Below are 21,533 nucleotides of genomic sequence, written 5' to 3'. Positions count from 1 at the left end.
AGTTCGTTATCCAGGAACTCTTTGAAATTAAAAACCTTGCAATAAAAGTAAAACAGTGGCGATTAATTGCATTAAAACTTAATAGAAATTTATACAAAAAGTGCAAAAAGTAGTGGAGAAAGGATATTATTATTTACTTCCGCCCTGGAATTCTTATCAATTTTCCCCTGCCCCCTGGAAAATTTATTCTGAGCTGTTTAGAATCCATTATCCCTTCAGAATAATTTTCTTTTTCTCTGCCATACAGGAGAGAGGTGTTTTGACATAGTCGAGTTCTATTTGTCTCTGGAATGCTCTTTTGGAAACACAACTGTATCAATAAAATTAGTGTCCAAATCGTCCAATTGTCTTTTCAGGTACGTAAGCATGGGTTCAAAACATAACTTTAAAACATATGTCTAATTTAATCTTGATTAAAATTTTCTCATAGGCCCTGAATTCATTATCCATTTTTAGAATTCAGTTTATGCATATGATAAAGTAAGAAAACAGCATCATGACTTCACTCTAGGGCCTCTTCCACACCCATCACATTTCAATCTGTCATGCTTCATCTTCTGTTTCTTGAAACACCGACTTGACTGAAGGAGGCTAGATCTTAAAACAAAATTAAATGACAGGATTGGGGTTTTAACATCAAAAGATTAAAAAATCTGTTTTATTCAATGCAAAAATAACTTTAGGATTTGCTTATAAGGAATTTGAAAAGGCGGTTTTAGACACAAATTTTATTTTAATCTAGTACATGGTATGTAGGGTAGTTTTGAGAAGTATCTTCCAAATCTATATACACCGAGGTTTGGGATTTATGCACTTTCTAGGGAGAATTATATCTATGTCATTGGAAAGATAGGATAAGATGGCTCACGTTTTAATGATGAAGGACGACAGACTGTCAAAGATTTTACTTTTTAGTCATTTGCCGGGGGACAAACGAAAAGCTTGCCGTACCCGAATGAGGTGGGAAAAGGTCAAACGGAAGCATTTAAGGAAATTAGAGCTTTATAAGAGGGGTAAAGAGTGGAAGCTAGAAAAGATTGGGCAGTAGTAGGAGTTTGAGCAGCTGTGATGACCTCAGGTGGCTGGGTACTCTAGTGAGTTGTAAGTAAAGGTAGTAGTAGTTTTGTCTCGAGAAACCTAATCAGCTGCCATTTAAGCGACTTTTGGCTTCTGCTCTGTGGTTAAAAAGACTGAGGGATCTGTAAATCATTGAATAACTTTAAATGTAGTCTTCATCTCACAGCTGATTTCACTCGTATAAAAAAAAAAAAACTTCGAAAAAATTTCTTTATTTCCATGCCAGATATGCTTGGGTTAGAGACATAATCTCCAGATTGCCATGTATCAGTTAATTTTTTCAGGAGTGGATGCATAAATGTCAACAATAAACGAAAAGGGGGGACTCGTACGAATCTCGATATCTGGGGAGGGGACAGGCCTCAAAGCCTTCTTGCGTATATTCTGTGTTTTTGATACGACGAAGTGACTTTAAACTCATCAGCCAGACAGCCAATCGGGCAGTTTGAGAAGTGTGAGAATATTTTTTTTGTAAGAAGATGTCACCTTTATTCTTTTGTATTCTGGAATTATTCAGAAAACTTTTAGGTGTGATAAACCACTAAATTTGAAGAAAATGCCAGCCATCACTAGCACATTTGCTTAATATTTAATAAGGTCTCCTTCCGAAATAAACATAGTTCGGATATTCTTATTCTTCTGAGTTTTTAGTTGAGAAAAACGAAATATTCGAGCCCTTCTTAGGGAAATCTATTTAGTAGAAAAAGGAATACTCATTGCGTTTATCACTAGATGGTAAACGATTATTATGGATGTATAATTTTACTACAATCATTTGTCACAAGTTACGATATTACAAATTATCATACTTTTCCGGCGAAGAAAGAAATGAATAAAACATTGTTTTATAGACTGCAACCTACATATTCATATTTGCGATTCATATTTGTGGTTGGTGGGGGGGGGGTCAAAACCTTTTAACCCTTCTTCTAAATACGGCCTTGTTCCGTATATCCTTTATTTAAACTAATTAAAATTTAAACAAATTCAATTTGATATCAAGGTTTGGGACTGTTACGCTACTACGGATACGTCTTTTTGCCAACTGGAATGCATATGGTATCTTTTGATCAAGATCAGCATCCCCTCAACGTTCCCTGACAGTTTCAGCTTAATACCCTTAACTGTTCCTGAGACATAGCAGACATGCCATTTTGCCAACCAGGTTGCATATAGTATCTATGATTTATTTCAACATCTTCCGAAAGTTTCAACTAAATACCATTAGCCAATATTAAGATATTACAGATATGCCTTTTTGACAACCAAATGCACATAGCTGTATTTTGCTTAAGTTCAATATTACCGTCGAAACTACCTGAAAGGTTTAACTTAATACCCTTCATTATTCCTGAGATATTGCGGACATGCCGTTTAGACAACCAGGATGCATACGGTGTCCTTTGATTTAGTTCAATATCTAAACGACACGTCCAAAAAGTTCAAACTTAATAATCTTCCCTGTTTCCTGAAATATTGAAGCTATGCTTATTGACAACTGGGATGCACATAGTGTCTTTAAGTTCAGTATTCCCCTCAGCATTCTCTGAATGGTTCATGTTGGCACTCTTCCCTAACTATTCTTGAATTATTGAAGATATCCCGCTTTCAGAACCTTGATGCATATAGTGTCTGTTGATTTTGTTTAAAATCCCCCTTGGCATTCCTTGAAAGCTCCGACTTAATACCCTTAGCCGTTCCTAAGATCAACATAGATATGCCCAGATATAACTTTTTAATAATTCGGATGCATCTCGTGTCGTTTGATGTCTATCATCCCCTCAACATTCCCTGAAACTTTCAACTTAATGACCTTACCCTAGAGGCATAGTTGTTAAACTTTTCGACCAGATTTCTTTTCCCTCCAAGCGCTTTTCAGTATGCCCTGAAAGTTTTCAATCTCCTCAGTGGTTCTTGAGATAATGCTGATATGCCCTTTTGACAACCATTATGCACATAGTGTGATTTTGATTCAACATTTCCTAAAAGTAATCGTAAGTAGTAGCAGTTTCAGTGGCAATTTGATAGCCGTTCCTAAGGTATTGCAAATCCCTCCTTTTGACAGCCTTGATGCACAGACCCTTATCTTTTTCGGACATATCAGGAGCAAACATTTTCCCATCCGCAATGATAAATCCTATATGTAAACAACTGGCAAATTGCAAAATTTGCAAACCTTGCCTTGGGCGCAGTAGGACCCGCTTCTTCTACCCAACCTTGGTCGCCCTCGTAGAAAAGGAGTTCTCCTATGTGCAGGGGAATTGAGCCTTTCCACCCTGTGATGAACGCTAGAAAGAGTATCCTACTAAAATAGTGCCTTAAATCTAGGCTAAATGACTTAATAAAACAGGGTAATACAACCCCCGCCCCAACGAGAAATAATAGAAAAATCGTTACAAAAACGCCCAAAAATAGGTCTTGTATCTCCTAGAAAACACCAATAAAAAATGTTGCCTTGGGAGCTTGAGAGCTCTGCCGTTCCTTAGATATTACTGAAACGCCCTTTTAACAACCAGGATGCACATAGTGCGGTTTGATTTTGTTCGACACCCCTCTTAACATTCTTTGAAAGTTTCTCCCTAATAGCCTAAGCCTTTTTTGTGACCCAAGGTAAAAGATGCCTCCTTCCCCCCCCTCCTAAAAAAAATTCATTAATTGTAAACAATGGGCGCTTACATAACTTACAATGCCTTTTCCAATAAATAAAACGTTATATGTAAACAATGAGCACTTGCATAACTTACAACCCTTGTCCTTGGGGCTTTGGGGGGGGGGGGGGGTGGTACGTCAACCCCAGAGGTATAATTATTTGATCTTTGGATTTTTGTTAACAAAACGGCTTTTTCAAAGTTTTGATAAGATATCTTGGGTAAGATGGGCGTTGGAGAGGGCCTGGTTGCCCTCCGATTACTGTTGACTCTTAAAAATTGCACCCGGATCCTCAATTTCCGATCAAATGAAACCCCTCCATAGCTTACGCAACCACTAAAAAATGTCGGATTCAAGCATTTTGGATCGTAACGGTATCTATGGCCCAAACAGTAGCAGTAGTAGGGTTAAAAGCAGAAGTAATATGAATACAGTCCCTTTTGGCTGGTTCAACATCCTCCTCAACAATCCCTGATAGTTTCACGTTAATAGGCTTAGCCTTAGTAGCAGTAGAACTAGAAGCAATAGCAGTAGTAGACCTAATATTACTACTAGTAGCAGTATGCGCATAGTGCCTTAATTTTAGTTGAAGATCCCTCTCAACATGCCCTGAAAGTTTCAACTTAGTAATCTAAACCTTTCCTGAGATATTGCTGATATGCCCTGTTGTCAGCCTGCATACGCATAGTGTGTTTTGGTTTAGATCAACATCCCCCTCAGCATTTCCTGTAGGTTTCACCTTAATACCATTAGCCTTAGTAGTAGTATTATCATTAGCAGTAGTGGTAGAAGTAGAAGTAGTAGTATAAGTAAAACATATTGTCTTTTGGTCAGTTCAACATCCCTGTCAACATGCCCTGAAATTTGCAACGTAATGCTCTAAGACGTTCCTGGGTTATTGCTGATACGCTCTTTTGATAACCAGTATGAACATAGTGTGTTTTCCTTTAGTTTAACTACCATCAACATTCCCTGAGAGTTTCACCTTACCTTTTGCCTTAGAATTAGTAGTTGAAGTAGCAGCATTAGTAGTAAAAGCAGTTGTATTAGTAGTGGTATTATGCAAGTAGTGCATTTTGGTTTGTTTAATATTTTTAACATATCCTGTATGTTTCAATTTAATACCCTAAGCCGTTCCTGGGATATTGCTGATCCGTCCTTTGACAGTTTGCTTGCAAATAGCGAGTTATTTATTTCAACATTTTCCTTGGCATTCTTTTAAATTTCCAGCTTAATACCATTAGCCTTGGTAATAACAGTAGTTATAATAGTAGCAGTAGTATTACTAGAAGTAGTAGCAGTATGCACATAGTGCCTTTTCTATAGTTCAACATTCCCCTCAATATACCCTGAAAATTTCATCTTAATACTACAATTACTGCTGCTACTACTTCTTCTCGTGCTAAAGCTATAAGGGAGAACCTTTCAGGGAATGTTGAGCTGGCTCAAAACACACAATGCCCTTACAGGCTGTAAATAAAACGTATCAGCAAAATCTTAAGAACTTCTTAGACCATCAGTTGAAGCTTTTAGGGCATATTGAATGCTACTGCTACTACTTTTAATAATGCAATTACTACTGCTAATACTATTAGTTTCATTACAGTTGTTATTACTTCTCCTAAGTATAAGGGTATTAAGATGAAATTTTTAGGAAATGTTTAGGGGAATGTTGGACTAAATTAGAACACAGTGTGTGTATGCCGATTGTCAAAAGGGTGTATCAAAAATATTTGAGGATCAGCTTAGAGTATTAAGTTGACGCTATAAGGGCATGTTAAGGGGGATGTTGAACTAACCAAGATGCATTTTGTTAATAATACTAGTTCTACTACTGCTGCTACAACTGATAACATTGCTACTACTCTGAATGCTCCTAATAATACTACTATGGATAATGCTGTTGCTAAAGGTAAAACTTTCATGGAATGTTGAGTGCGGTGTTGAACTAAATCAAAACACACTTTGTAAGTCCAAGGTTGTCAAAATGATGTATATGCGATATATCTTGAAAGGTAATGGGAATTAAGTTGAAACTTTTTGGATTTTTGGAGGGAGTTGGTTAATTAGCATCTGTCTATACTCAAGACTGTTATATTGTGAAGGTTAGAATTGCTTCAGCCCCATAGCATTCTAAACATTATGCAGATTTTCAACCAACTTATTTGAATATTACTCCCTGTGCCCATCCATCTGAAGCACTATAATACAACTATTATTAAAAATTTGTTGCAAAATCTTGTTCTACATACAAGTAGTAAGCCGAAATCTCGATTCCAATCGATGAAAACTGAACAAGGTTAAAATACTCCTTTCATAACCAACGGCTTACACAAAAGATTAAACTAAAGGTGAGAATAAATTTAATCAAATTTTTTTACAAACAAAAACGACCATGAATCACAATAAATAGACAGATGAAACCCAAAAGGGACAGAAATTACAATAAATAACCGAGGCAAACTTAATACGAGCAGAAATCAGCACAAACAGGAAAAGGGTTAACGCCCCTAAGTTTTCTGAAGACCAGAACGGAATATGCACTTTACTGAAAACAAAACAAATTTTAAACAGTTTTTCTTCCATAGCTTTAATAAATCCAAATTGTGGAGACTTTCAGGAATGAATGTTAGCATACAATCGAAATTAATTTGTCCGTTTAAGTAAGCTTGGTAATCTTGGCTATTATGGTGATTTTTCTTTCTTGCTTTTTTTTTTTTTTTTTTTTTTTTATGTTATGAGAAATAAAAACACACAGCTCGAAATAATTATTGTGTTCATTAAAGTGCAAATTCCTTTCTAATGTTTAGAAGGCAAAGAGGGCGTTAGCCCTACACCTCTTTTTTATTTTTTTCTGCTCGTTTTTAGTTTCTTTTGGTTACATAGTGTAATTTCTGTTCGTTTTGGGTTTCATTTATTTATTGATAGTAATCTATGATAGTTTTACGCTTGAAATAATACTTGACTTTATTTCTGCTCATCTTCGGTTTAATGTAGCTCTTTTCTTTTCTTTCAAAAATATATTTTGTGGAAAAGTTTTTTTTTTATTTAATTACACAATAAATTAAATAGTATTTAATAGTTAACTGGTACACAGGTAGGAATATTTTCTTACTATTTTGTTTTAGTATTTTTTCATCCGTATGCACCAAAAAGAAAAGACGTTGAACCTCCATATATGGTTTAAAAATATTTTATACAAAAATATGATTATATTCCTTTTTGTTGAGTAACTAATTCGTAGACACTAGGTCTAAATTAATTTCTATTGCAATACAAGATTCATTACAAAAACCTGAAGAAAAAGAAGGTTAGAAACTTTTTTTTTACTATTGACAGAAGAAAAGGAAGGTTATAAACTTTTCTACTATTACCAGATACAAACAAAATGTTAATTTATGTGTCTGTTTTTAGGTACAATTGATTGTACAGATGTTCGGCCGATAATAGACAGTGAATGGGAGGAAGCCGAAAAAGCATATCTGAATTCTGCAAGTGATAAGGACTCATCCCACTGCCACCAAGGTACCTCTTCTAATGGTGAGACTGATGTTTCAACTTTGCGTCGGAAAAAGAAACGAATGGATGAAATGCTTGTTGCAGAAGTGAAAAAATTCCGCGAACGCCGAAAAGATGTTCGAACGAGCACGAAAGAAGTGCAACGCAAATCCTCACACGGAAACATTTTCTACCATACTTTAGAAACAAAGAAAGTCGTCCGAGAATCAGATTACTCTCAACGGAGTCAGTCACTTGATCGTCAAAATACTAAACAGAAACATGTGAACAGAATTTATCTGGGAAACGATGTGGAAAATAAAGCAAGTGGTGGTAGTTCTTACAGAAGGGATCTAGAAAAGATACCAGATTATTCTTGGACAAAAAGAGACACTTTCAAACATATTACTAAGGAGAGATTTTCTATTCCCAGAGGAATGATTGTAGAAGTCAATCATGATCATAAAGTTCCAAGCTACGCGACAATTTTCAAATCACCAAAGCAACAGAAGCCCTTGGATAATGAAAGGAATTTGGAAGGGATAGTAACACTTCCAAGAAAGTCTAAGAAAACAGGCGAAAAAGATTACATAACAAGAATTAATATCTTGAAAGATGAAATTGATCCCCGTGCAGCTATCTTGAAATCAAATAGTCTGGTAGAAAATAACCAAAACGTCCATTCTTCCATTTTTACAGAAAAATCTCAAGGTATTTTCTTTTTTCTAAATAAAAGCATTTTATCATGTTAATCTTAAGACCACTTAAGTGAAAAGAGCTAAAATAGTGTAAGTCACTAAGTTGCTCGTTTATTCCCATCTTCATTTCTTTTTTCGTTTTCTTTTGTTCGTAATATTTCTCTTTAAATCATGACTCAGTTGTTTAAATTTATTTCTTTAATTACTTTGATTAATTCATTACTTTAATTACTTTAATCACCTTCATTATACTTTCTTTTAATTACTTTGCTTTCTATAAACTGTGAGAATCTTCTTATTCGTCTGTCATACTCAAATCACTGATAATTAAAAAATGCTAATCTATATTTAAATAAGCATTGATTTCCTGAGATATTCTAAATCTTTAATATGATAAGTCAAAATATACACATAATAAAAAGTATATTTTCCACAGTTAGGTAGGCTATAATTCTGCTACAATAAATTTCGACGAAGCGCCCCTGTTAAGTTTTGGGTACTTAGGCTATGCATTATACGGTGACCACGAAGAAGTCAAGTTTGGTTAATGCTGATGAAATAAAATAGGATTAATATATAATAGTTTATATAAAAATTTGGGCCATATATTTGCACATTGGGGGGGGGGGGTAAATCATAGCAAATGTTAAATATATAACCAAACCTAGGTACCTTTTTCCCACCTAAATCCAAAAAACCAAAAGTTTAAATATAGTAAACTCATTGAGAAACTACGCTTTGCGATCCATTTGTGTATTGCAAATACCCGTTTGACTGGTTTCCTTATACAGTATATAGGGGTAGCGTTGAGTAGGCTACCGTATAATGCATAAGTACCAAGTTTTGTTCTCTTAAATTGGTCTTTTTTTATTTTTTATCCGTGGATATTTCACTTTCTTTCGAAAGTGGCGTATATACCAAATCCAGCAAAAATGTAGCTAAAAATAACCAACCAAAGCAGACCAATTTAAGAATTAGCATTTGAAATGAATCCAAGGTCATTTGGTCTTTGGAACTTTTGTTAATTAAGGATTTTGAACGCTTTGCATTTAGTTCAATTAATCTTTGAATGCAGCATTGACTGATGACCTTTCTCTTGGTTTCCTCTAAAGGATTAGACAACCAGAACATTCCCCTGCTTAAGTCCCCGCTTTAGACATAATTAGTTAGACTCACTACGCATTTTTCTTGTTTTAAATTGAGCCACAGTATTTTCATACTATCATTAAAAATGCAAAGCAGTTCGATCACTTCTGCAACATAATTGCTTTTTTTTTTATTCTTTGCCTTTTACGGAACGTCTGATCAGTAACTAAGAATATTAAATGAAAGTCACGGTATGTTAATGCCAGAGTGTAACGAACAGACATGATAACACCCCCTTTCTCAACCACAAATTTAATGAAGCGATTTAAAGCTGACTTCAAAAACTACTAGAAAATTGGAAACGAAAGACCAGAATGATATGAAGGAATATATTCTCTGAGATAGATAATCAGACCGTTAATGCAGATGAATGGTTAGTACCAGCAACGAGCGAACCGTGTCAGCAGAAAATGAACTAAAAAGAGCGTCTGTTCTATAATGGTGCTTCTTTTAAAATTCTTTTCTTTACCCTACTAATTAACAAGAGCGGATCCAGGATTTTTGTTCGGAGGGGGGGTTACTAATTTTCGACTCGATTTTTGACTAATTTTACTAATTTGTACTAAGGTTTTACTAATTTTTGACTAATTTTCGACTCGGTCTAAAACTTCGGGGGGGGGGGGGGGTTCAAACCGGGGCCCCCCCCCCCGGGTTACGGCCTTGCTAAAAAAAAAAAAATTATTTTAAAATGAAAATAAGGAGCAACATTAGAACTTAAAACGAAAGGAAACTGTTCCATATATGAGGGGGACTGCCCCAACCTCAACCTTCGCTCTTTCCGCTAAAGTCTTAAGGTTCTTCATAAGTACTTCTCGTTCAAATCCAATGGCCCTTGTATTTTAGCTGTCTTTATTCAAGAATTTTGACAAAAACTAAAACTTTAACGTAAAGAGCGAGAGTTGAGGTGGGGCAGCCCTCCTCATATACTGAATAATTTATGTTTGTTTAAGTTGTAATGTTACTCATTATTTTCAATTGAAAAAACTTGTTTTTTTATAGTTAATTTCTGACCGTTTCGAAAACCATGCCAAGAAATACAACCCCCTCTCTCCCGTGTAAAATTTCCCCTAGAAACTTCATCCCGGAAACATTCCTCTCAAGAGGAAATTCTCCCCACGGAAAATGGGTTCTGCTACCCCCCCCCCCTAACAAACTTCTGCATATGTCCTTCCATTAACAAACACTATATGTGAGCAATGGGCAATTTGCGTAACTTACAGACCGTTCCACAGGCTGTCAAAAATATAAAATTCCACATTTTTGAAGATACGATCTTGAAAGCTCCTCTGTAAGGCTCTCTGATACGCTGAAGGTGATGGTGTGATTTTCATGATCACTCGATTTTTGTGGGGTGTTCCCCCTTTTTTTGACAATCAGGCAAATTTTGCCAGGCTCTTGGCTTTTGATGGGCAGTACTAAACTTCAGGAATTTCATCTTTGGTATCAGCATCAAAATTCAATTCTTTTGATGTATTTATTATTATCAACTTTCCGTTTTTAGAGTTTCGGTTACTATGGACCGAGTCGCTCCTTACCTACAGATTGCTACCACGAACAGTTTGAAATAACTTTTTTTAAATACTCTAATGCAAGAGCAATGTGAAAAACAATTTTATTTTTTATCGCAGTACTTCAGGAATGAAAAGGCTTGTTTAATTGTATATGTGTTGAAGAATAGGGTTTTTTCGTTTATTTATCTTGAAGGGCAATTGGCAAATAAAGTATTTGCAATTTTTTAACTGGCTATATATTTTAAGTTTAAAGTACTTTCAAAAAAGTACTGATCAAAGTTTGGGGCAAAAACGGGGGTCTAAGAAAAGGGGAAATCATTCTTTCATGTATTTGGATGTTTTTCTGTTCGTAAACATACTATCCAATCCACGATAATTGGACCTTTCGACTGTGTTGAATAAAATGGCTATCTCAAAATTTTGATCGAATGTCCGGGGGATAAAAGAGGGTGGGAGGGTGGCTAGTGGCCCTTCGAACTTTTTGGTCACTTAAAAACGGCACTAGAACTTTTAATTTCTGTTTGAATGAGTCCTCTCCGAATCTCCCAGGATCATTGGTTCTATAGTTCAACCCTGGAAAAAAGCAAATAAAAAACGTATCCGCGATCTTTCTTTATTCAAAAAATACATATTCCACAATTTTGAAGATGGGAGCTTGAAACCATTACGATAGGGTTTCTGATATGCTTAATCTGAGGGTACAATTTTCATTAACGGGTGAAATGGTGTCTCCCCCCTTTTTTTGGAAATCTTGCTAATTTTCACAGGCTAGTGGCTTTTGATGGGTAACATTTAACAGAATGAATTTTATATATTTGGAATCAGCATTAAAAGCCAATTATTGTGACCTATCTAATGTTATCAAAATTCCATTTTTTAGAGTTTTGGTTACTATTAGGCCGAGTCCTTACTTACCTGAGCTATTTTTTTACAGTTTATTACCACGGTTTCGTTGAAAATTGGCCGCTCGTGCTAAAGCAAAATGAATTGTAATCTTCATAAGTACTTTTTTGTCCGCAATGTCAATAACCATTATATATAAGCATAAGGTTATCCAAAATATACTCTTTACCAAACTGCTTAGATCTATCCCAAAAAGTAACAGTTTTTTTAAGTCAGGAAGCAGGTTAACAGAGGATTCTAATTAGAATCCCAGCCTTATGGAAAATTATGGGTGCCCGCAGCCTTTGACACATTGACCGTGATGTTATATCCATCCCTATCAAACTTTAAAGACATACCAATCATTTATATTTAACTTTTGGAAGAGGTAGTAGCTAAGTTTCTAATATGTCATATTTAGCTTAAAGTGCTGCAAAAGCACTGAACATAAAGCTGTCTTGATAATTTTTAGCCAGATTTTTAAAAACTCTGATAATCGCTTTTCCACACATTTTGACTTCACATTTCTCCATATTGCCCTTTTGAAGCTCATTTGCACACCAAATGAAGTAAGTTTGCTTATTTTCCATTTTTCAGTACGAGCTGAACACCACAAAATATATCGTGTATTTTATGTAATAAAATGAGTATCCTCCTCGAACCCCATTTCTGTCGTTCTCTAATCCTTTCAAGAGTAAAATGACCATGAAACGAAAAGGTGCTTTTTTACCTTTCTTTTCTCAGACTTTCAACTTTTTATCTTCAAAGAAATGTTTCCCCTTTTCATACACAATACCAGAATAGATCTCCAACTCCAAATTAAATATTCCAGCTCTAGGTAATGAATAATAGAAAATGATGTTTTTTCACAGATGGGGTGAAAAAAAAAGCAAAGTCTTTGATAACAATGTAAAGTTAGCTAGAAACCCTGTGAAAGATTAATGTGTGTGTATATGTGTCGCAGTATGATGGCCTAACCAGTCATTTGATCGAAAATATGTGTTTTTGATCAAGGGACTGTTTTTTTCGACGTATTACAACATAACGTAAATATATATATACATTTATATATATATATATATATATATATATATATATATATATATATATATATATATATATATATATATATATATATATATATATATATATATATATATATATATATATATATATATATATATATATATATATATATATATATATATATATATATATGTGTGTTTTGTATTTTTTTATATATATATATATATATATATATATATATATATATATATATATATATATATATATATATATATATATATATATATATATATATATATATATATATATATATATATATATATATATATATATATATATATATATATATATATATATATATATATCAAGTTTGTGGAATTAGATTTCCTTTATTCGACATGTTTCCAGAGAAATTCGACAAAAAAGGGTGAATAACACTTTTCTTTGCTGTGAACAAAAAGTTCAAAGAGACTAGACTCTGTGGGAATGATTTGTCTAAGATTAGGCCTTGAAATATTTTGAGGGGGAAAAACCATTGACTGAACAAACTAAGCCATAAACTGTCGTATTGAAGGGGGTAAAGACACAAAATGAAACGAGTAAAATACAGTTACAAATAGTTTTTATTACTCCGAATATTTGTTTTATAATTTGAGTTGTTTTGAGCTATTTTCTACTAAAAGCGTTTTAGTCACAAAGTTTCCTACATGTTTTGTATTGTATAAGCGAAATCTCAGTCAATTTTCAACCCTTTCATCATTACACTTTGCTGCTATTCTTAGCCCAGGATTTCGAGGAGATAGTGCCCCTTGTTAGTTAGTAGGAAAGCCAAATCCAACTGAGTAATTACATAAATGTAATTCCCTCTGTTCATAAAGTCCCTCCGTTCTCATAGAACATATTGTGGTTATTCATTACGATAGGGCGTTAACCAGGTCTTGACATGACGATTTATCTAGTGCTGTACTGGATTCAGATAATGAGAAGGTTTCCCGACTGAATTTTTTAACTGTGGTAGCCTAAGTCAATCCTCTCCGTCAACATACTGAGGCCGTTGCTATGTGTGGATTAATTAAAAAAAACTTTTTCCACAAAATAAGTTTTTCAAAGAAAAGTAAAGAACTCCATTAAACCCAAAATGAGTAAAAATAAAATCAAAAAAATCTACCAAGCGTGAAACTACCACAAATCAGCATCGATAAATAAATGAAACCCAAAACGAACAGAAATTAAAATAAATAACCGAGTCAAACTCAAAACGAGCAGAAATTAACACGAGTAGGGCTCAAAACCCTTATGGCTTCCCTAGGCCAGAACATAATTTGCACTTTACTGAAAAAATATAAGTGTTTTTACTTATATAACTTTAAAAAATCAAATAATATTAAAATTTTGATTACTAAATATCAATATATGTATATTAAACTGATAATGCACATTCATTTGTATTTTTTTTTCTGTAAAGTGCAAATTTTGTTCTGACCTTGGGAAGGCATAGGGCTTTTGAGCCCTTAATTTCTGCTTTTATTTTTGCTCATTTCTGGTTTAATGTAGTTCTTACTTTCCTTTGAAGAAAATAATTTGTGGAAAAAGTTTTTTAATTAATTACTTTTCGTTCTATATCGAAAATTTTTTTCAGTGAAAAGGAAAGAAATAGTTCATATCTTTTCGTTTTTTAAAAAATTTATATTTTGATCTTTTATTTGTACACTGGAGAAAGTCTTTCAGCAAGTTTTAGCAGCATACACCCTTTTAAAAATCTGGACACAAATAGTAGTGTTTAATTTAGTTTCATACATCCTCTAGTTGACCTGAAATAGAACACTTGATACCATTCGCAAAAAAATCTGTTTACTTTCTTTGATAGCTTGAATAGACTTACGCTATTCTGATTTGGTTAAATTGTAAGAGCAGAAGTAGCCCCGAAAGTTTGAACATAATACCCTCAGTCGTTCTTGGGATATCGCTGAGATGCCTTATTGGGAATTAGAATAAACAAAGTGCATTTTTATTTAATATTCAGGCAACATTTAGTTTTTAAAAATAATGGGCAAATGAGAGGGTGGGCGATGGAGGGGGATTAGTTGCCCTCCAATCACTTTTGACTATTAAAAAGGCATTAGCCCTGTCTCTTTTCAATCGAATAAGCCCTTTTCGAAATTCTAACGACAACTCCTTCGATACGAAGTGCCCTGGTCTAAAAAAAAATAAAAAATAATACATTGTACCCAAATTGATCTTTACTATAAAAATGTCAAACCTTCTAATCACTTTTCAGTATTAAAAAGGGCGGCACTAGCTCTTTCAATTTCCAATCGATTGAGCCCTTTTGGAGTTTCTACGACACCACTTTATATAAACACCTTACATGCCCCAGTGCATAAATTACAACCCTTGCTCTGAGGGCTGTGAGAGGGGTTGTCATGTTCAGAGATCTAATTTCCGAATCTTTCAACTACGTTAAACAAAACGGCTATCCCAAAATTTTGATTGGATGTGTTTGGGGAAATGTGGGCGTGAGAGGGGCGTTAGTTGCTCTTAAATCACTTTCAACAATTAAAAAAGCCACTAGCCCTTTCAATTTCGAATCGAATGAACCCTTTTGAAGTTTCTATGACATCGCCTTCAGTAAAAACCTTATACGCCCCATGGCATAGCTTATAACCCTTGCCCTGAGGGCTGTGAGGGGGGTTGTCATCCTCAAAGACCTAATTTTCAAAACTTTCAACAACATTGAACAAAATCGCTATCTCAAAATTTTGATTGGATGTGTTAGGGGAAATGGTGGGTGTCAGAGGGGGGTTAGTAGCCCTCCAACCCCTCCAGAGGGTTTTGAGGGGGTTGTCATCCTCAAAGACATAATTTCCGGACCTTTCAACTACGTTGAACAAAATGGCCATCTCACAATTTTGATTGGATGTGTTTCAGGAAATGGTGGGCGTGAGAGAGGGGTTACTCTCCCTCCGATCACTTTCGACTATTAAAAAGGGTACTAGCCGTTTCAATTTCCAATCGAAAGATTCCTTTTTGAAGTTTCTACGACAACGTTTTCTAAAAAAAAAAAAACTTATATGCCCCCAGGACGTAACTTACAAGCCTTGCCCTGAGGGCTGTGGGGGGAGTGTCATCCTCAAAGATATAATTTCTAGACTTTTAACTACGTCGAACAAAATGGCTGTCTCAAAATTCTGATTGGATGTATTTGAGGAAATGTTGGGTGTGAGAGGGGTGTTAGATGTCCTCCGATAACTTTTAACTATTAAAAAAGGCACGAGCCCTTCTAATTTCCAATCGAACGAGCTCTCTCGGAAGTTTCTTTAACATCACTATCTATAAAAACCTTGTATTTCCCCAGGGCTAAACTTACAACCTTTGCCCTAAGAACTCTGAGGAGGTGATCATTATGAAAGATCTAATTTCTAAAACTTTTAAATATGTTGAACAAAGTGGTTGTCTAAAAATTTTGATTCGAAGTGTTTAGGGAAAAGGTCGGCATGAGAGGGGGGTTAGTTGCCCTCCAATCACTTTCGAATATTAAAAAGGGCACTACCATTTCAATTTCCAAATGAACCCTTTTTGAAGTTTCTACAACAACGCTTTTTATAAAGACCTTATATGCCCCCAGGGCGTTACTTACAACCCTTGCCCTGAGGACTGGGGGGGGGGGTAATTTCCAGAACTTTCAACGACGTTGAACAACATGGCTATCTCAAATTTTAATTGGATGTGTTTGGGGAAAAGGTGGGCGTGAGAGGGGGGTTAGTTGCCCTCCAATCACTTTCGACTATTAAAAAGGGCCAAAAAACCTTATGTGCCCCCAGGGCATAACTTACAACCCTTGCCCTGAGGGCTAAGGTGGAGTGTCCTCCTCAAAAACATAATTTCTATCTGGAAATCAACTACGCTGAACAAAATGGCCATCTCAAAATTTTGATTGGATGTGTTTGGGGAAAAGTTGGGCGTGAGAGGGGGGTTAGTTGCCCTCCAATCACTTTCGACTATTAAAAAGGGCCAAAAAACCTTATGTGCCCCCAGGGCATAACTTACAACCCTTGCCCTGAGGGCTAAGGTGGAGTGTCCTCCTCAAAAACATAATTTCTATCTTGAAATCAACTACGCTGAACAACATGGCCATCTCAAAATTTTGATTGGATGTGTGTGGGGAAAAGGTGGGCGTGCGAGGGGGGTTAGTTGCCCTCCAATCACTTTCGATTATTAAAAAGGGCACTAGCCCTTTTTATTTATTTATTTATTTTTTAACCCGTCACTACAAAAAAGCAAAAAGACGGAGTACAACATAAGAGAAAAAAAAAACAATACAGAACAAGCACTTAAAAGCACTACATCGACACTACTACTGCAGAAGGGACGACTCCTCGTGCGACATCCTTGCGTTAAAATTCTCGATTTATTTTATAACCATTAGACATGCTTCTTTTACTTTTTAATGAAGGCTAATATATGAGCTACGCGTCTATAAAGGTAGTCTCAAGAAATACTTTGCATAACGAAAGTAGTAAGACCGAATTTGCTTAATGTCAGATTTCTGGAGCATTCTCCAGAAAGGTGCAATATATAGAATATGTGGCAGCGCAGTTGCGTTATACAACCTAGCTAAAATCATGCGATTAAAACGGAGTTTATTTGCCACAATGTTGCCATATGACGCCGAAATTCGCTTTTTCAGGTGGCTAACTATGAGTGGCTAACTCGCTACGGAAGTTCCGACAAGGAGGTCAAAAGTTAACGAAGTCACTGGCTTAACGGTAATATCACCAAGTCTAATAGCTACATCAGTCAAATCTTTCCAATTAAAGAGAACAGTCTCAGACTTAGCTGCTTTGAAACTAAGACCAATTTTCTGGTATTTATCATTTAACGTTTTAAAATTCTCCTAGAAGCGCGCAATGGTCCGACAAGGCATAAACACGTCATCAGCATAACGAACTACACTTAGATTCAAACCGTGAACTATGCATGAACATTCAATTTGCGATTGTGGCTCTATTATTGCATTGTTGAAAAAATCAGGTGAAACAATAGATCCCTGCCTCACTCTCTCATAAACCGGTAAGACAACATAAATATCGCTCATACCAGGAATATAAATACAGACCACGAGATTACCATATAAATCACGATACGCTCCTATCACCGAAGGCTTGACCCCCCTCTTATATGCCGAATACAAAATATATTCGTGGACGAGCGAATCAAATGCACGGTGCACATCGTGGCTACCAATAACTAGAGATTCAATAGCTGCATCGGAATCCAAAATTATAGTACTGAGAGCTGATAGGGGAGGTCACACCCTAGTCCCTTCTGAAACCCAACTTACTCTGAAGAAATGTAACATTTTGACCGAATTTCATAGCATGTTAGCAACTCCAATGACTTACAAAAACATTCGACACAGTACTTGGTCTATACGAACTGCAAAGGTGGGGAGGTCGTTTTAACACGGGGATCAGTGTTCTTTCGGAAAAAGATTTTGGCACTATTCCAGAGGAGAATATCATGTGGTACAGTAAACTCAGGTGGTCAATCAGAAGATCACTGCTAAAATCAAGAGCGGCCCTGAAAATACCATCAGTACCCTTACTGAATTTCTTTTTCAACTTATTATAGCAGAGATAACCATACTTCGTATCACAACAAAATCACTATTTGCATGGCACTGCAATCTGTTTTCAAGCTTTTCAGCATGTTATGCCCTAAGATTGAAGGGGGGAGGCGCAAACTCTCGGTAGTAATGGTCTTCCCAGAGATCTTCACGAGGACTAGAATCCGGCGAAGCATAACGTTTGGGTCGCAGGGCATGTTTCCACAGGGCACTAGGATTTTTTCCCATCGAATGAGCTCGATTTGACGTTTGTACGACAAAGCTTTCTATGAAAACCTTATGTGCCCCCAGGGCATAACTTACAACCCTTGTCTTGAGGGATGTGGGGGAGTTTCCTACTCAAAAACATAATTTCTATCTGGAAATTAACTACGATGAACAAAATAGCTATCTCAAAACTTTGAATAAATTGGTTTCGAGATATAGTGGGCATGGAAGGGGTGTTAGTTGCCTTCCAATCCCTTTTGACTATTAAAAAGGCCACAAGCCATTCTAATTTCCAATCGAATGAGCCCTTTTCCAAGTTTCTACTACAATTCCTTCGATACGAAGTGCCCTGGTCTAAAGGAAAAAAAAAATACATTGTGCCAACATCGTTCTTTACTTAGGCAGTGCGATTGCGCTGCCCATGATTGTACTTACTAATAGCACTAACAAGGCAGACCAATAACCCGGGTGTGAATTGCACTTGCAAAATACAATTGAAAACTTATAAGAATGGAAACTGGTGCTATTATCAAAAAGACATCAACGCTATCTAGCATTCGATGATATCTTTTTATCCAAAATTACTGCTTACTTTTTGGATACTTTAAAATGTAGGGGGAGAAAAACAAATTCTACCTCCAGTAAATCTAGCCAGTAAAGTAAACCTACTTAACCTTTCAAGATTTTTCCAAGCTAATCTAGATCTGCTTTATACAGACTGGATTATGACTTTAAAACAGTTCTTGAAAACAAAATGCTCATTAATTTCTGCCGGCCGAAAAATTATTGCTTTAACTCTGTTTCATTGAAGATTAGTCAAATCAAATATACAATTTTTTGTGAAATTTTCTACTTTTTAATGAAATCACGAGACGCTACACTGCATGTGGCGCTATTAGTTTTTAATCCCTATCTTTTCAGGTTAAATCGCTCAAGATCGAACTTTAAGCTTCATAACCATAACGCACAATTTGTGCTGAAAAAATAAGAAGCAATGTGTTTATTTTGCTTGACTTTCAAATCAACGAAGGCAAGCTTTTTATTAAAAATAATTTATAGAAACTTACCGAAACAGAAGTTTTCCAGAGAAATGTAAAGAGTCATAATAAGACTTAAGACGAGTAAAAATAAAGTACTATAGAAATTCAAACTTAAAACAACCAGAAATTACTGTCAAAGAATAATTGAAACCCAAAACAAACAGAAACTAAAATGAATGATCACATCAAACATAAAGGTAACATATATTGATATAGATGAATAATCAAATTCTAAAACAATTAAAAATTAAAATTAAAACTCAAGTCAACCTAAAACGAACAGAAGTTACTACAGACAGGAGTTTGGCTATTGACCCTCTTCCCAACCCTAAACCTCTTAAAGTTTAATGTGCCGTTTAAGTTTTATTGAAAACTGCATGTATTTTGAGCATTCTGCTTCAGTTTTTCCAAACATCGATAAAAAATAAAAATAAACTCACTCTAATAACCAAGATTAATAACTCATGAAATGACCTGACTGTTTAATAAATAATAGTATTAGTTTCTGAAATATCATCAATTCAAGATTCAATATTTTACATATTATCAGTAACTATTTTTTCAATATTATAATTATAATAATTATGTTTAAAATATATCTCGTTTTTAATAAAGCGGAAATGAAACAATAGACTTCAGAAGGTTTACGGTTAGGGAGAACGGGCCTAAACATCCCCCTAAACACGCCCTGAAATTTTGACGTAATTACCTCAGTTGTTCTTGAGGTATTGCTGATAAGCCGTTTTGACAGCCATGTCATGCCATTTGACAGCCATGTTATATACATAGTGTTTTTTTTATGTCGTTCAACATTTCCTTAAAGTTTCACTTTATTATCCTAAGCTCTTTTGAAGATCTGGGATCAAGTATGCCTCCTTTTCATATAATAAACCCTTTCTGTAAACAATAGGCAATTTGCATAACTTAATTCTCTTGCCTCGTGGGTTGTTGTGGGCCATGACATCCCCGGAGACATAATTATTTGGCTTTTAGACTATTTGGAACAAAACAGCTATCTCAAAATTTTGATCGGATATCTTTGAGACAAGGGCAGCTAAAAAGGGCGTGGGAGGGGGACTGGTTGCCCTTCGTTCCCTTTTGACTCTGAAAAAGGCACTAGAACTTTTTATTTTCAATCAAATAAGTCCTCTTTGGAGTTTTTTTTTTTTTTTTTACCTCTCTTCCATATGAAGTAGCTCTAGGAACTGAAAATATTACGTTGAAGCCTTATGGTTGTTTACTATAGGCTACGCTAGTGCCTTGCCCACGAGAAAAACTTTTTATTGGTCGACTTTATACCAATGCTTTTAAAAGGATAGTTAAAATACAATGTTTTTAAAAGGGCGGCTTTAAAATAAAAACAAGGAGAAGTGTCGGTGTAACAAAGTAATTTAGATTAAAATAAACATAAATTTTATTTTTAGTTGTTTGGAAGATCCACAATAGTACCAAATATTCGCCAAACGGGCAATATTTCCCTGAAATTTCTGCAGTGTTCGCCACCTAAATTTCTGATTTCTAAAAATTGATGAAAGCATATTCTATCCTCTGGAAAAACTTTGACGATGCTAAATAATAAAATATTTTTTCATGCAACTCTTAAGTATGGTACCGTCAAAAGAATTTATTACGTCTATACATTCTGGTAAGACCCAATGAGGTCACTATTACCAACGAGTTAAGAAATAAAAAGATAAAAAAAAAACTTCACTAACCTTTAGATATTCAACTGTTTATAAAGTCTTCTTGTCTCCCTGTTCATCTAAAAAAAACTATTCTGTTAAAAAATAAACACGTTTACACTGATAATAATTTAAACACACCTGGAGAGGAAATGAATGGTCGCAGTGTCTTTTATAGGCTGAATAGTAACCGAATCTCTAAAAAACGCAATTTTGATACCAATAGATATATCAAAAGAATTGGATTTTTATACTGGTTTCAAATACATAAATTTCTTTAAGCTAGTCTTACCCATCAAAGGTTACAAGCTTGAGAAAATTTTCCTGATTTTCGAAAAAAGGGAGAAACAGCCCATAAAAGTTAAGTGATCTCGATGCAAATCACACCATCAGATTCAACGTATCAGAGAACCCTGCTGTAGAGGTTTCAAGCTCCTATGTGCAAAAATGTGGAGTTTTCTATTTTTTGCCAGAAGAAAGATCACGGATGC

The 21,533-nt window shown here is 35.1% G+C and overlaps 1 protein-coding gene across 1 annotated transcript in view; it reads left to right on the top strand.

Annotated features, from left to right (window-relative positions):
- The window catches only part of LOC148956506 (uncharacterized), a 397,828-nt gene that overhangs the window by 199,671 nt on the left and 176,624 nt on the right, over window positions 1-21,533 (top strand). The window contains exon 4 of the mRNA XM_089108420.1: window positions 7,141-7,935. Coding sequence (XP_088964546.1) covers window positions 7,141-7,935 — 795 coding nt within the window. The remainder of the gene's footprint in view (window positions 1-7,140; window positions 7,936-21,533) is intronic.

This window comes from Artemia sp. Qi Xiang Cuo, chromosome 1 (assembly GCF_049724085.1).
Source record: "Artemia sp. Qi Xiang Cuo chromosome 1, ASM4972408v1, whole genome shotgun sequence".
Taxonomy (NCBI): Eukaryota; Metazoa; Arthropoda; class Branchiopoda; order Anostraca; family Artemiidae; genus Artemia; species Artemia sp. Qi Xiang Cuo.
The sequence above is the reverse complement of the archived record's forward strand: the minus strand, read 5'-3'. Positions and strand labels throughout refer to the sequence as shown.